Here is a 14,846-nt window from a genome sequence, read left to right as displayed (position 1 = left end):
CGGAAACTGGATAGCACCAAAGGTTGAGGTTACGACTCTCCCATCAATTCCAGGAAGATGGTGTTTCAAAGATGGTTCCTGGAAAGAGAATGATATTTACTCAGGAGAGGGTTGGCTAAGTACTCTAGAAAGATTTGATGGGCTGCTGGGGCGAGGAATGTCCGGCCTAGTCTATCTCCTCTTCATGCGGAGAGAGAAGATGGTTTTGGAACCAAAAGAATGGCCAATATTTGCAAGTTATTTGAAAGATATTAAGACCCTAAAAGAAAGGTTCCTCCGATCAGAAATTATCTATGTACCAAAGACGCAAAATTCAAAGGCGGATAGCCTAGCACGTAGTGCCAAGAAGCAACCGTCTTTCATCGTTCACATGGATCAAGATCTCCCGGTTTAGTTCACAGAGTCAGTATGAGTGTGTATAAGTTGATGACAAAAAAAGAAGAAGCTTTACAATCATTTGGATGAGGAAGCCACTTAAGTATGATGACAATTTAATCACCCTCAACAAGAGCCATTACGTCGAGTTCTTAAAATATATATTTATTAGATGATAATCCGCATGGATGCGCGGATGAGTTTTAATACTAACGTTTGTTCATTAAATGATTTTAACATCTTGCAACACTACAATCTTTATCGATTGTAAAATGACAAATACAAATGTTGGTCTCTTAAATTTATCATTGTTATTGAAAAGTTAGCGTATTACAAATCATTTTAACAATTTTTAAGATTTCATATGCACAAAAAGAAATTAAATTTTGCGGCTTACACAAATCACAAAAACTAGATAGGCAACATCGATTGTAAAATTACGAAAAGGGATTAGGTTTTCTGCTCTCGATTTGTTTACTATTGATTCTCCTTAAGTGATTTCATTTTCTACCTCTATAAAATTGTGCATTCGTTCTCGTTTATGTTTCACTGATCTGAATTTGTTTCTTTTTTAAACTTCTTATGTGAACTCAGTGAATTACATAGGTGTCAATTTAAAAAAGATGGACAATTGTAAAAATAGTTCCACTCCAGAATCAAATTTTAGAAGAAATCACCGGCAAACTCTATTCACAGGTTAATGTTCAAATCTTATATATAAACCTGTTATAGAATATGAGTGCAGACTCAAATATAAATGTCTGTCTAGTATATATTCACCAGTTCGGTGTAAAAATCATCTAATTCTTGAACAAAAAACAAATTACTTATTTTATTAACCTACGGTTTTGAGGTTTAGTTACTTAAAAGTACACCGATAAAAAAAATATATATAATTTTTTAGCATTCTAGTATATGTAAATTATGTATAAATGAAGAATTGTTTGATTTATTAAATGATAAACCATAAAACTTGTAATAAATAGTTTAAATCTCTTCTTCTTACGATTATAATATCTAGATAGGATATTAGGCAGAAACAAATATTAGACGAATGATAAAATCTTTCATTCTTCGAACAAAGTCAAAAGGAGGTGATTAGAATCTTGTCGTGATATTTCATTAAAAGCATTTTAGGAATAAAAATCAAGACTAAAATATTTAATCTGAATGAAATAATATATATATATAATGTTTCCAATATTAAAAATCACGTCGATTTGAAGAAGTGTATTTCTGGGATTGTCAGGATCAAATAACATATCAAAAACCACATATTTAAAAAATAATTTGTATACATAAGAGTATATACATTAGATTAAGCTCATAAATGAAAACCAATACATTTTGTTTATTTACATTCATGTTTTTGGTAAAATAATCATTATTAGATTCATCTTTTAAAGTTGTATGAGATTTCATATTCATATGATTTATGATTATATAGCACCCACTAGCTTTTTGGTAAAATAACCAAAACAATCATTTTATTTAATTTATATTGTATATAATTAAACTTTAGTGATATTGATTATTGACATAGATATATACAGTATATTTTATTATAAATATTTAATATTGACACTTCTTACTTATATGATTTTATTAACATTTGTATATTTGCTGTAACAAAAATTTAAATCGTTAATCACAAAAAAATTAGTGTGAGATTTATAAATAAAAATTTCAAAATTAAAATATTAAGATCTCAATAATTAGTGTGAGATTTATTTCAACTTGATTAGAATCTATGCATATATTTAAAGTTGAGTTTTGAGCTTTCTGTATTTCAAATTTTTTAAATAATAACGAACTAATTCTATTTGATATATGTATATTAATGTTGAGTCCACATGAAAGAAAATACTTTAAATACTAACATGTATCATATTTTATGTATCAAATACATTTTGTAGTAATAATAAAAAAAAGTAATATTGTTAAATAAACTACATAAACATAAAATATTATAGGATTAAATAATACATAATAAATAACACCAAAATTATTTATAGTTTAATTATTAAATTTTTATTTATAAACATAAATATTATATATATAAAAAAAGTAACCCGTGCGAGATCTAGTAATAATTAATCTGAAAGTTCATATATAAACGACACATGTACCATGTTATTAAGCAACTTCTCGTTTGATATATGATATAATAGGACTAGGATTAGTGGTGTGTAGAGTATTGTTGAAGAGAAACGTTTGTGGTACTGCAACAACATTATACTTGTTATAACATATAAGATATCAATTTTTTAAAAATAAAATTTGTTATAACAGATTAGGATAAAATAAAATAAAATAAAAATAAAAATAAAAATAAAAATAGTAAGTATATAAAGATATATCATGAGATAATAATTATACTTACTTATAAATCTAAAGTAAACAAAAAAATATCAAGATTATAATAAAATATCAACAAAAATAAACTAATAACTAATTCCATCAACAGTTTTATTTTATATTTTATCATCTTCACATGGTTTAGTGAATTTTCATCAAAATCTAAAAATCAAAATTAAAAGCTTTTCCAAGTTTTAAATCAAATATCTAAAATTATTGTAAATGATGATTCTTGGTCGGTTTGGCAAATATTCAGATCACAAATTGTTAGTTTTTATAATTTTATGAGTTTATAGTGTTTTCAGTTAATAGATTTTTACTTAAATCTAAACCAGGTTATATGACATGTTATTGTGTTTACTGGTTCAACTGCAGATTCATACCGGATTTGAAAACATCAGGAAAGATATATAAATCTTTAGGTTTTAAATAGGACACTATTTGATGACCAAAAAAATAGGACAATATTTATGAAAATGACTAACTTATATCAACCTTGTTCTAAAAATAGGACATAAACTAAATTTTTTGTGTATGTATTGCCCACTAAGTTTGTGGGTATGTATTGCCCACCAAGCTTTTTTATTAACTCAATCGGTTTACCCCCATGCCCATGTCCATTTGCAATATACTTTATTTTGTCAAATATATATATATATTTTTTGTCGACTTTGTATAAAGGCTTAAAGTCAATTTAGAGTACAAACGGTTCAAGTCCAAGAGCTAACAAAATTACATTCAGTCCAATGAAACCCGTACAATAAGATAAGGATGATTGCATGATCTCCACGTGTTGCTACGTGGCTTCTCCTCCCGTGAAACGAAGATCGAGAGATTCACCGGTCTCTAGCTGGTCAGACGTCCCCGTTCTCCAGCCATCGTTTCGCTTGAATACTGTTTGTAAGCTTTTCCTTTATCATTCGCTGCCAATTCGATGGGTTCTTCATCCGCTTGCTTGATGTGAAAACCAGTGGAAAGCTTCGATTAAAGAGAAACAAAACCTTATTGGAACACCTTCATAGAAAGCTCCATCTTATCTGATTCTGTTTTTCTTCAACAAAGCATAAACCAAACTCACACAGACTTGATTTTCGAGGATACTCTGTCAATACAAAACAGAGATTGATTCATCTACAACTGTTTGATATTTGATATTTTTACGCCTATTTCTAATAACTTTTTTCTATGCTACTCTGCTAGGACCATCATCATTGGTCTAAAGGCCTGAGTTGGTTTCTCACATATTAAAATAAAAAATAAAATAAAAACTAAGCAAAAAAGTACAGAGGCACAATACATCAGCAATTTCTCAGCTTTATTATTGGTTGCTATTTTAATCATTAAACATTTTTATTGAATGACTTTAGTGGGTTTCTACTTTCTACTAATGTGGTGTTTTAAATACATCTCCCAATTATGTTTTTATCAAATTGACTATTAACAAATCTTGTTCTTTCCATTTTCAAAAGAAATTTATATAATATTCACGTAAATCAAAATATAATTAGTATTTACTATTAAATTTGTTAATTATATACAGTTTCCAATAACTATCAATTAATAATATTCAATCAATTCAGGTATATTCAATCAATGTTTCTTAAAAATTTATAAAAACTTTAAATATATATATATATAAAATATTTTTAAAATCTTATTTTTGAAAACAGTGGTAATATATATGTATTAAATATTTATGACTATTAAATATAATAAAATTAGTGAATGAATTGATGTTTGTTTTTTAACTTTGATGTTTGTTTTTATGAACGATTAGACTATAAATATGTCAAAATAAAGCGATGTAAAGATGACCAGGAAAACCCCCAAACTTTTCCCATATCGAGTATGTACGTCAATATGGACTACCTTTTCTGGAGAAAAAATATAATTAGAAGGCCAGAAGATGATAGAGACTCTTACCCCTAGATAATCTGGTACATATGGAAGACGATGAATGATAAGCTATTCAGGGAGATTGACAGGGACCCTTTGGAACTGGTCAGGTACGCAGAGAGTGAATGTCAGGCTTGGTATAATGCTAAGGAGTCTATACCTAATCCCCCACAGGCACCAAACACTGAAGTGGTACAAGCCTTAAGCTTGAATAATATGTGTATTGTGGATGGCTCTTGGACATCCACAGATCTTTTCAGTAGAATTGGATGGGTATGGAAAGATAACACGGAAAAGATCCAACTTATGGGAACACAGAACTTAAGGAGGCGGGAGACAGCAGTACACTCGGAATTGGAAGAATTCAAATGGGCACTGGAAAGCATGCTTCAACATTCAAACTGCCAACACTTTGGAACAGATTGCAAAGACCTGATAGCCATGATAAAGGAACCCCAAGCCCTGGCCAAACTTTTCAACGGAACTGGAAGCCATTCAAATTATCCTCATGTGTTATTCGGATTTCAAGATCACCTACGTGCCAAGAACACATAATGAAATTGCTGATTCTTTAGCTAGGAATGCTCGATTTTTTCATAGATCTCTTTGTTTTATTGGTTGTTCTATTCCGGTCTGGTTACCCAGACCACTTCATGTTTGAGTAATAGAATAGCCGTTTGTTAACGAAAAAAAATAAAAAATAAAAAGATGACCAGGCAAACATAGCCATATTTCATGTTACCGCTTTAAAGTTGCACACTGTTTCCCGACACCATCGCTATAGGATCAACACCAGGCTATTAGAGAATATTCATTCCTTTGAGCTTGCCAACGCTATGTGGCTGAAAAGCTTAATCGGATCGGAGAAGCTTATCGACCTCATTATAAGGGAAACAAATCTCCATCAAAGTTCATAAAATTGCAAATTCATCCTTCTATCTGTAGTTTCGAGCTTTATTGGTAATATTACCGTTTTTCTGCCAAAATAACATACAAAAAACTGAAGAAAATTTAATAGATTATTTTTTTTGACAATAATGGAATTTAAAAAAAAAAAAACTACTTCGGACTAGATACCATTTCAGAAGTTTAAAGTGGTGTTGTCTCACCAACATAGTACACAATAGGATAGAAAATTTTAGCACATCGTATAAGTTTGTCCACCATAGTATTTTCTGCAAGGATGACTCAACGTATTAATGCCTTAAGGCAAAAACAATTTGGATCCTTAAAATTATATTTTATTACACTTTTTGCTAAATTTTTACCTTATAAAATTTTATGAGTAGTATTTTTATATATTTATGATTAAAAAATATAAAATTTTCTAGGCCCTTTTGTTTTGTTAAAGATATATTTACATAAAAGTGTGTATATATATGAAAATCAGAACCTTTACTTACTATTACACAAGGTAATTGGATTGGATCCATGGCAATCGTATCTATTGCCCCCTATTAGGCTGGTATATTTTTGCTATTGGAGTATGTTGAATTGAGAACCGAAGAAAAAACGTCATTTCGTTGGTGTAAATACTATCTTCACCAATTAAAACAGTATGTTGAAAACTTCGCGTCCGGTAATTGTAGAGTCATTATCCACTCCATCGCCAAAATCAAGATTTCACATTTCGCATGGAAGAGAAAAAAATTTCCGCTGAACGGTCGTTGATGCCATGACCTTATTGTTGAAACCCCATGTGAACGAATATCATCTTTGTCTTGAGTACATATTTTTCTTTCCATTAGCAGTCCACATAACATCATTGTACATCAATCTGCGTTTGATCCGGTGTTACCTACATATTACATTTTAGAGATTTTAGATCAGTAAGTTGTGTTTCAACCCACAAAATACTCTCAATCTTTGCTACCTGCAAGATCTTTTTAAGATTTCCATTTTTATCTGTGAATTTAAGAGATTAATTAAAAATAATATTTTCTTTGTCCAGTGGAAATTATACTTGTACTAAGTTCCTTGCTAACATCAAAATCATGCCGGATACCGGCTGCTACTAGAAGATAAAAGCTTATTGGGAAAATTGTAACAAATATGTGACGAGAAAACTAAGATAGAGATGTATCTTTTTTTTGAGTAAAGAAGATAAATAAATATTTTATTTGTTTTTATAGTAGATTTAAATTTGGACTATATTACACACGTAGACACGTGAGCCCAAACCATCACGTATCTGATCGTTATATATATTATTTCTTTAATGTTTTATTTTACCCTACTAGTTATTTTAAAAAGAAAAACAATGCGAATAAAGACGTGGAAGAAATCAAGAAAGTTGCATGGTTCCCACTCGCCAACGGCTACATCTCCAAACGGCTCATTTTGACTCTCGCATTTAGGAGCCTTCTTCAACATAATAATAATTTAATTACTAGTAATTAAATGCGTTTACTATGAAAAGCGACATCTGTGCTCAATTACCATTTAATTTAATATCCGAAACCACAGCTTTTTATGACCTACTAGTATATAACCATTTCGACGCTTAGCCACGAAAGCTTTTTCTTTCTCGAGAACCTCAAACATCTCTCATTTTCTGTTATTACACCTCATTTCGTTATTTCTTTTATTTTACAGACACGTTCCAACGTCCAAGGGACAAAACAGAGCGATTTAAGGACACATTTTATTTTAGCGGTGGAGGCAAAATTAAAAAAAGAAAAGTCTCTTACTACTAAAACAGATAAGCACATTACTGTTTCATTGGTTTTGTTTTCTTCTTCATCGTTCTGTTCCTCGTATCTTCTCCACCGCTTGTTTTGTCCTGTTTTTTCTTTTTCTCTGTTTCTACGAGAAAATTCAGTGTCTTCAGTAACCAAAAACGATTTTAGAGACGGAGAAATAGAGAGCTGTTCTTGTTCTGTAACTCCTTCGATCGATTAGATAAAACTCGAATGAGTATTTGATTCGTAGAACATATGGAGATATCAGCCTTGTTCGTTTGGTTGCCGCAGGTTTCGGCGTCAGCGGCAGCGTCAGCGTCAGCGGCGGCGGCAGCGTCAATGAGGACAGTTGTTGTTCGTTTCGCAGACGCTGACGCTGCCGCTGACGCTGCCGCATACTATATCGCGACCGCAGGTTTTATCGGCGTCAGCCGCAGGACGCGGCGTTCGGACGCGGCGTCAGACGCAGCTTCCTGCGTCAACGAAACGAACAAGAGTTGACGCAGAATGTTGACGCTGCCGCTGCCGCCGGTACCTGCGGCAACCAAACGAACAGCCCTATCGTCTTCGTCCCAACGTTTCGGTTGTATCCTTAGAGATCGTAATCAAAACGCTTTCGTTTGCAAGAGGAATATGAAAGCTCCCGTGAAAGACCGCCATCATCATCATCATCACGAGCTCTTTAAATCTCACGTCTCCGACGAGAATTCCGAGAACTTGGTCGATTCTTGGATCGAGACTCTTAATAAAAAGAACGATAGCAACAATGATGATATTGTTCGGTTAACGGGAAAACCAACCGTTAGAAAGTCGCGTGTTATTGCATCTCCCGTAGAAGAATATGTTTCGAGGAAGGAGAAATGTGATGATTCGAAGAGGAACGGAGCTTCTTCTTTGGTACAGATATGGGAGGCGAGGCTAAACCCATCCAGCGGCGGAAACTCGCCGAGCCATAACCAATCCACGGTGGCTAGTAGTATCCGGGGCGATTCAGGAGTCACTGTTCAAGATTCCTGTTTTTCAGAATCTCCGTCTGATGAATCGGACGCTGAGAATGGTCATGTGGAGATGGAGTCACATGGTTCGGTTTCTGATTCCGGTCGAGTCGCTGACTTAATTAGGAGGCTTAGCAATGAAAAGAAGCTAATCGCCGGCGGGGGTGGACTCTCGACTATCAAAACGCCGAGACCTTACATTTCATCCTGCTCGTCGTCGGAGAAAAGCAGTTTTCCGATGGTTAGTTGCTCGCCGAGACTCCGAGGACGACAAGCGTTCACTGATCTGCTTATGCGAATGGAACGGGATCGCCACCGCGAATTGGATTCGCTTCATCAACGCAACGCAGTTTCTAGGTTTACTCAGCGTGGCCGCCTCCAGGTAAAATATGTTTTTCACTATTTAATTTAATTGAGGTTTTTTATAATCCCCCAATACTTTCTTTTGTTACACTGTCATCTCAAATCCTTCTTCTTAATTCAGTCAATGCTAAGGCTAAGGAACCTCAAACGCTGTCTACCAATTCAAGATCAATACCGGTCTAACGAAAAAACGACCAGATTGAACCGTATTGAATCAGGCCCTGCAGTTCTACGTTTAAGGTTTTTTTTTTTATTCAAAGTCTCTTTTTCTATTTTTATTTTTCAACTTCTCGAGTTTAGTTCTCACGTTTACTTTTTGTGATCCCAACGCAGGGAGAAATTTCGTGCTAACGCAGTCAACGCTGCGGCTGCACCTGCAGCAGATCAGAGGAAGGATCATCATCAATCCGCTGATACGAGTAAAGAGACAGAAGCAGCTACAGAGGGGACAAGGTTGAAGAAAGGCGGTATTAATCAAGAAGCTTCTTTCGCTGCAGCAGACGCAAGGTTATGTAAGGAAGAAGAAACTGTAAATGGAACAGTTGAAGCAAACGTGGATTGCCTTGAGCTGCAAGAAACAGGAGGTGCAAAGACTTGGAATGACAACAAGTTCGAAGATAAAGAGGAAAAAACAAGTCAGATCGAAACTCCAGAATCAATCCAGAATAAACTTGAGATCAAAATGGAAAATTGTGTGCAAGAAGCTCCAGAGACGCAAGGTGTGGTACATGAGAGTAACGAGATGGACCAGTGCCTTGAGCAACAAGAAAATTCTTATCTGAATGAATGGGAAGATCAAGAAGAGTATGAAGAGGAGCAGTATTATTACGGAGAAGCGAACAACAACGACTGGCTTAGCGAAATATCACGGCCGAAAAGTTACTGGGAGGAACTGAGGAAGTCGCGGTACCTGGAAGTAATGAACACTCCGTCTGATAAAGAGGACATACGCAGACTCCTTGAGCGGTAATTAACATCATCAAATCAATCAATTCAAGTTTGTTTATGTATTAACTAGTCTAAGAGAATGTGTTTTCTTGGTATTTCACAGAAGAACGGTAACAGACTTTCTTGAGAGCGGGTTAAGAGAGGAGATCGATAGGCTCATGATGTCCCGTGTGCAGACACACTCGAGTAAACACTCTGAAAAATGGGAACATGAACAAGAAGAAGAGGAAGAACAGAACAATGAAGTTGTGGAAGAAGTTGATGAAGAAGAAGAAGAGCCATTAACAGAAGGCGAAGAGCAAGACGATAGAGATGACTCTAGCCGAGCTTCTTCCCATATTTTTGCATCGTCTCATGCGGGATCATGGAGTTCGCAAGACACTGAAGTAACTTCTTCCACTCCTGTCTTGTCTGTCCATAATCCTCGTTCACCCGTAAGTATTTTTGATTTCCTGTTGTTAGCAACCGCACTAGTAGTACAAACCTTTGAACCGCTTAAAAAACATTTTCAGGAAATGGAGCTTATAAGTGACATGAGAGCACAGATCCAACAGCTTCACCAAGAAATGTCGTTACTGCGAGACTCTGTCAAGACATGTTTGGATGCTAACGGGAGCTTGCAACAGTCATTCCACGGAGAAAACCAAATGAAACGCAAATGCTGCGTCTGCGACCAAACGCAGGTCGAAGCGGTTTTGTATATGTGCGGACATATGTGCACGTGCTTAAAATGTGCCAATGAACTACACTGGAGTGGAGGGAAATGCCCGATTTGTCGAGCTCAGATTATGGACGTTGTTCGTGTCTTCTTCGATACAAGAAACTGAAGTAAAAAAAGGGTTCCTAAACGCATGACGAGTCCACTAACCCCATAGGCCCTATGTTTTTCTTATCGCGTTTGCGTTATTTGGCGTTTTGGGTCTTAATATCGTAATGTTCTCTTAATATTAGGTTAATGTTACCAACATTGTAACGAAAGGTTTTGTTTAGTTTTATAAAGTTTTTGATGTCCTAATCCAACCATAATAATTAGCAGAAAATTAACCAAATAATTCTAAATGAATCTGGATATACAAATCAGAAAGAAAACTGGTTTTTTTCAGTTTCTCTAGATCATAAAATTTTCATCCATTTTGATATCTCAATGGTTCAACAGGCTAAAAGAAACTCTACAAATTGGAGATTAAAGTGAGACTCTGACATCTTGAATCTAGTAGAATTTGTTATAGTAATTAGTTGGAGATCTTAATGTATCCAAAAAGTATTTTATTTTTTATTTTTGTCCATGAATTAACCAATTTGATAACCCAAATTAATTTAGTTTGTCTTCTAGTTTATTATTTGTTGTCGTATTATCTTTTTGCATATGTTGTATCCATTAAAAAACAGAGTATTTAAGCAAACATGAAAAATGTAAGAAAGGTTATTAATTTTGATATATTAAAGACCCAAATGACTCAAATAATTTGTACAAAGGTTGAAATTTAATTTCTCTGAAACAGAGCTTTGACCGTATGCCGCAAAGATGAAACTTTTTGATTATCATAAATGGTTTCTCAAAGATTAAATACTCTCTCTCTCTTGATAGATATTTACACAGCATCCGTAGATACATTACATACACATACATATATGAAATACAGGTAACATATTTTCATATTAAAAAAAAAAAACTCGTGGTGTCGGTTTTTCGTTTCTCAAGCGTTTTGAGCAGACAAGAAGGTATTAAAATCATCCCTAGCCTTACGCAATCGAGGGGTGATACAAGATCGCGGCGAAGTAGGGCACGAGACCGACGCCGAAGAAGAATCTGAAAATCTCACACGGCGTAGTGGCGAAGTCTCAGCTGATCTTTGGTGATCTCTTCCCGACGACCGTGAACTCCTCGTCTTCAAAACACTTCTAAGAGCCATAGTCTCTGTCTCTCTATCGAACAAGAAACCAGAAGTCACCGGTTCTTGCACATCTCTCCCTCCGTTTCCACGGCTGTTGCACTTCATCATCTCCACGGGGAATTCGAAATACATACGACCGTGATCTTGGGTTAGGGCCGTGGTTGATGCCCAAGAACTGCATTCGAACTTCTCCAGCGAGGCGCGTATCGAAACAGTGGAGTAGGTGAAGGAAGACGTTTTCATCATCTTCTTCTCCATAGAATCTTGGCGTTTGGAAGAAGATCTAACCGGCTTGTGTTTACCGAATCCAGGTAGGGCCAAGCAGAAGACGTTGCATTTGAAATCTTCTTCCTTGTAGAGGATTTTCTCCGAGTAGCGAGATTTCCTCATGAAATGGAATGATTCTTGGCGGCCAAGTTTCTTTTGGATTCTTATTGGCTCAGGGAGCATAGGAAGCGGAACGGCTGAGTCTCTGGGTGGAGGCATCGCCGGCGGCAACACGATTCTGAAGCTGTCGTCTGTTGCCGAAGAATGGGAGAGCATAGGACCGGTTGATTTCTCGCTGTCCATAATTGCCTTCTTCGCCAAGAAGTTGAAATTAGGTTTAGGGTTAGGGCTAAGGTTTTCTCCAGGGAAAACCGTGAAACCCTTCCATTCGTTGTCTAAACCATCATCAAAAGCTAGCATTGCTGGAGGAGGCATATGTAGATTGGATGTTTTGGAGTTTGGTTTGGTAATTTTCCGGGTAAAAAATGGGCAGGTGATAGATATATATATATATGTAGTAGGAAAAGATAAGAGAAAATGGGAAGCACGTTCATGGCCGCGTGGAGAAAGTTGTTACTTACATGTTTGTCGGTTCTGTTTTCTGACTTGAGATTTGACATGCGGTTACTCTCAGTATCACGTTACACGTGTGCGTAGATGCGAGGATCCTGAAATAAAATGAGGAGCTAAAGATAAAATAAAGATTTGACTTTTCAATTTTAGGATGTTTGATGGAGACAGATAAAATGGTTTGCACGTAATTCTGACCTGATCCTTTGAGTGTGTTGGCCGCTGAAAAGAGTTCATCTACTTCCATACTAATCAAATTCCAAGCCACATTTGAAGTAAATATACTACTTCTTTTGATTAATTGGAATAAAGAACGACAAAACAGATGTGTTTTCTTAAAACTCAAGGAACAATCCAATTAGATTAGAATTTTTTAGATAAAACAATACTAACTAAAAACAAAAGAAATGCAAAAATATAACTAAACAACTTAAAATGGAAAATGTTGAAACAAAGATACAAGTGGCCGGATTTTGAAAATAAAATCGGACTTTCTCTCGAGAGCACACAGCCACAATTCTTATTCTCTTGCGGTGACCGATGATTTTCAATCTACGGTCACCGTATTTCGGTTTTACATAATTTGTTAGCGTTCTTCTTTGTATCATCCCCATCTATGTTCTTTACGAGGTGGCTCTGAGTTTGTTGGGACTCTCTCCATCGTATCTAAAGGAAAAACCATATGTGTCTATGGTTTTTCCAGAACTCCAGTGAGGCGTGATAAAGTCGGGGTATCTTTGGGGCCTTCCATCTTTCTTTAGAGAGTTGATCTCCTCATATCTGAGACTCGAGATCCGTCAGAATGTAAAATGCGTCACTGCCGTCTCCGTTCCAGCTCTTTGTCTCTCGCTCCAGTTAGTCTTCTCTAACGGCCAACTTCAAGGTTCATCTAGAGCTTCTCCTCTCAGATCTCCTCTCAGATCTGAGTGAAAAGTGGAGGTGAGGCTCACCATTGAAGACTTTTTTTTCCTTAGTTCATAGAGAAACTCACCCCCTATTTGAACGAAGTCTCTGGCCTTCCCCGCTATGACTTTAGAGTATCTTTCACGTGTTATAAGTCACTTAAAATGAATGGGGACAACAACCATGACGTACGATGAACGCTTAGGGCTTTCCTTCTTGATCTCGATGTTGATTCTTAAGGTTTTGAGGACGACCTGTTGACATGGCGTTTTGGCTTGAAGGCGGAGCTCTTGATCAGTGGTTCTCACTTCTCTAGTCATTGCACATGTTGTAAGCTTTTTTGTTATTCTCGACATCTCTACCGAATCCCCTGAGATCTTCCCTAGTATCGTGTGGCCGGATGAGGAATATATTACCGCATGCACTTGATCAGAGTTATCTCATGTTCTGTACTTTCAATGGCGGCGCATCGGGTTAGCACTTTCGTCTTCAACTGTGTTAACTGGGTCTGCTTCTCGACGTCCTCCTCATGTAGTGTTATGGGATGGGAGGCAGTCACTTCCATCGAAGCTGCTTGGAGTCATTTTTGGGTGAGTACTCGTATGAATGGCTCGTCTAAGCTATTATCTTGTTCTCTTTGGTCTTTCCTGGTAGAATAAGAAGATTGTGGTTTCAACTAATCTTATAAAAGAAATTGTTAAGTCCAATCCTGGATCGGCCCGAAGAATGTGTGAGGTCGATGCTCAAATTTCTTGGCTTCGACCTGGGAGAATATAGAATAGGAAGTCAACAAAATGAATCCCCCTCAAAATTAAATCAATCGATGAATACTCAGAAAATCCCAATATTCACAGTAACAAGAACGAGAACGGTTCCCAGATCAGGTGGATCAAGCGAGCAAGTGGGGGGGAGGGGGAGGAGATATCGGAGATGAAAACGGTAGAGGTGAGTATAAAAGGAGGAAGACGATGAGAAGAGACAAATATTCATACGCGCAAACACCAACTTAGACATCAAGCCCTCCATAAACACATCGACTTCTCTTAGTTCTTTGTCCTTAACGATTATATTTCGATTCTTATTATCACCAATTTCTCATGTAACCCAATTATGCCAAGTGGATGAATCCTTGGGTGACAAAATCGACAGTTTCTGGAGGAGGTTTTGTTTTTCATCTGGCAAGAACACATATATAGTTTCATCGGTATGGACCAGTTTCTCTCTTCTTTGCATGCGGAGTTCACTATGTTGCTTTCCGCAATGAGAAGCTCCTTGCAGCTAGAATTGACATCTATGTCCTTTGAATCGGACTGCCATGAGCTTGTTAAGCTGATTAACGGTGAAGAAGATTGGCTATGGCTTCAGAATGGAATGAATTAATTCACATATTATCATCTTTTATTGATTTTTCTATTTCTTTCATTATCGCTAAGGAGCGTAATGTAAGAGTGGACATCCTTGCACAAGGAGCTCGCTCCGAAAACTCTATTTTTCTCCCATGTAGACTCTGAAATTCCGAAGTGATTAGCTTAAAAAGTTAACATTTTTCTTTTGAATTAACTATACATGGCGTTTGCCTTCAAGAAAAAATCTTT

The 14,846-nt window shown here is 35.9% G+C and overlaps 2 protein-coding genes across 2 annotated transcripts; one reads left to right on the top strand and one right to left on the bottom strand.

Annotated features, from left to right (window-relative positions):
- The first annotated feature begins 7,394 nt into the window (after nucleotides 1–7,394).
- LOC106293144 (trichohyalin-like) lies at nucleotides 7,395–10,623 on the top strand. The gene is made up of 6 exons (XM_013728817.1): nucleotides 7,395–7,572; nucleotides 7,870–8,687; nucleotides 8,790–8,908; nucleotides 9,002–9,634; nucleotides 9,720–10,050; nucleotides 10,129–10,623. The coding sequence occupies exons 1-6, from the start codon at nucleotides 7,566–7,568 to the stop codon at nucleotides 10,441–10,443; spliced, it is 2,223 nt and encodes a 740-aa protein (XP_013584271.1). The 5' UTR covers nucleotides 7,395–7,565; the 3' UTR covers nucleotides 10,444–10,623.
- A 582-nt stretch (nucleotides 10,624–11,205) lies between these two features.
- LOC106294089 lies at nucleotides 11,206–12,241 on the bottom strand. Its single transcript, XM_013729703.1, has one exon. It carries the CDS (start codon nucleotides 12,211–12,213, stop codon nucleotides 11,314–11,316), a length of 900 nt encoding a protein of 299 aa, XP_013585157.1. The 5' UTR covers nucleotides 12,214–12,241; the 3' UTR covers nucleotides 11,206–11,313.
- Nucleotides 12,242–14,846: the final 2,605 nt, after the last annotated feature.

Source organism: Brassica oleracea, chromosome C5 (genome assembly GCF_000695525.1).
Source record: "Brassica oleracea var. oleracea cultivar TO1000 chromosome C5, BOL, whole genome shotgun sequence".
Lineage (NCBI taxonomy): Eukaryota > Viridiplantae > Streptophyta > Magnoliopsida > Brassicales > Brassicaceae > Brassica > Brassica oleracea.
This window is presented reverse-complemented; position numbering and strand designations above follow the sequence as displayed.

What these genes read in the sequence shown, in the direction of transcription:
- LOC106293144 (XM_013728817.1), top strand. An exon ending in CCTGCAGTTCTACGTTTAAG is followed by an intron (nt 8,909 to 9,001) that starts GTTTTTTTTTTT and finishes ATCCCAACGCAG; the next exon opens with GGAGAAATTTCGTGCTAACG. An exon ending in TCCATAATCCTCGTTCACCC is followed by an intron (nt 10,051 to 10,128) that starts GTAAGTATTTTT and finishes AAACATTTTCAG; the next exon opens with GAAATGGAGCTTATAAGTGA.
- LOC106294089 (XM_013729703.1), bottom strand. Translation starts at nt 12,213, where the DNA reads ATGCCTCCTCCAGCAATGCTAGCTTTTGATGATGGTTTAGACAACGAA.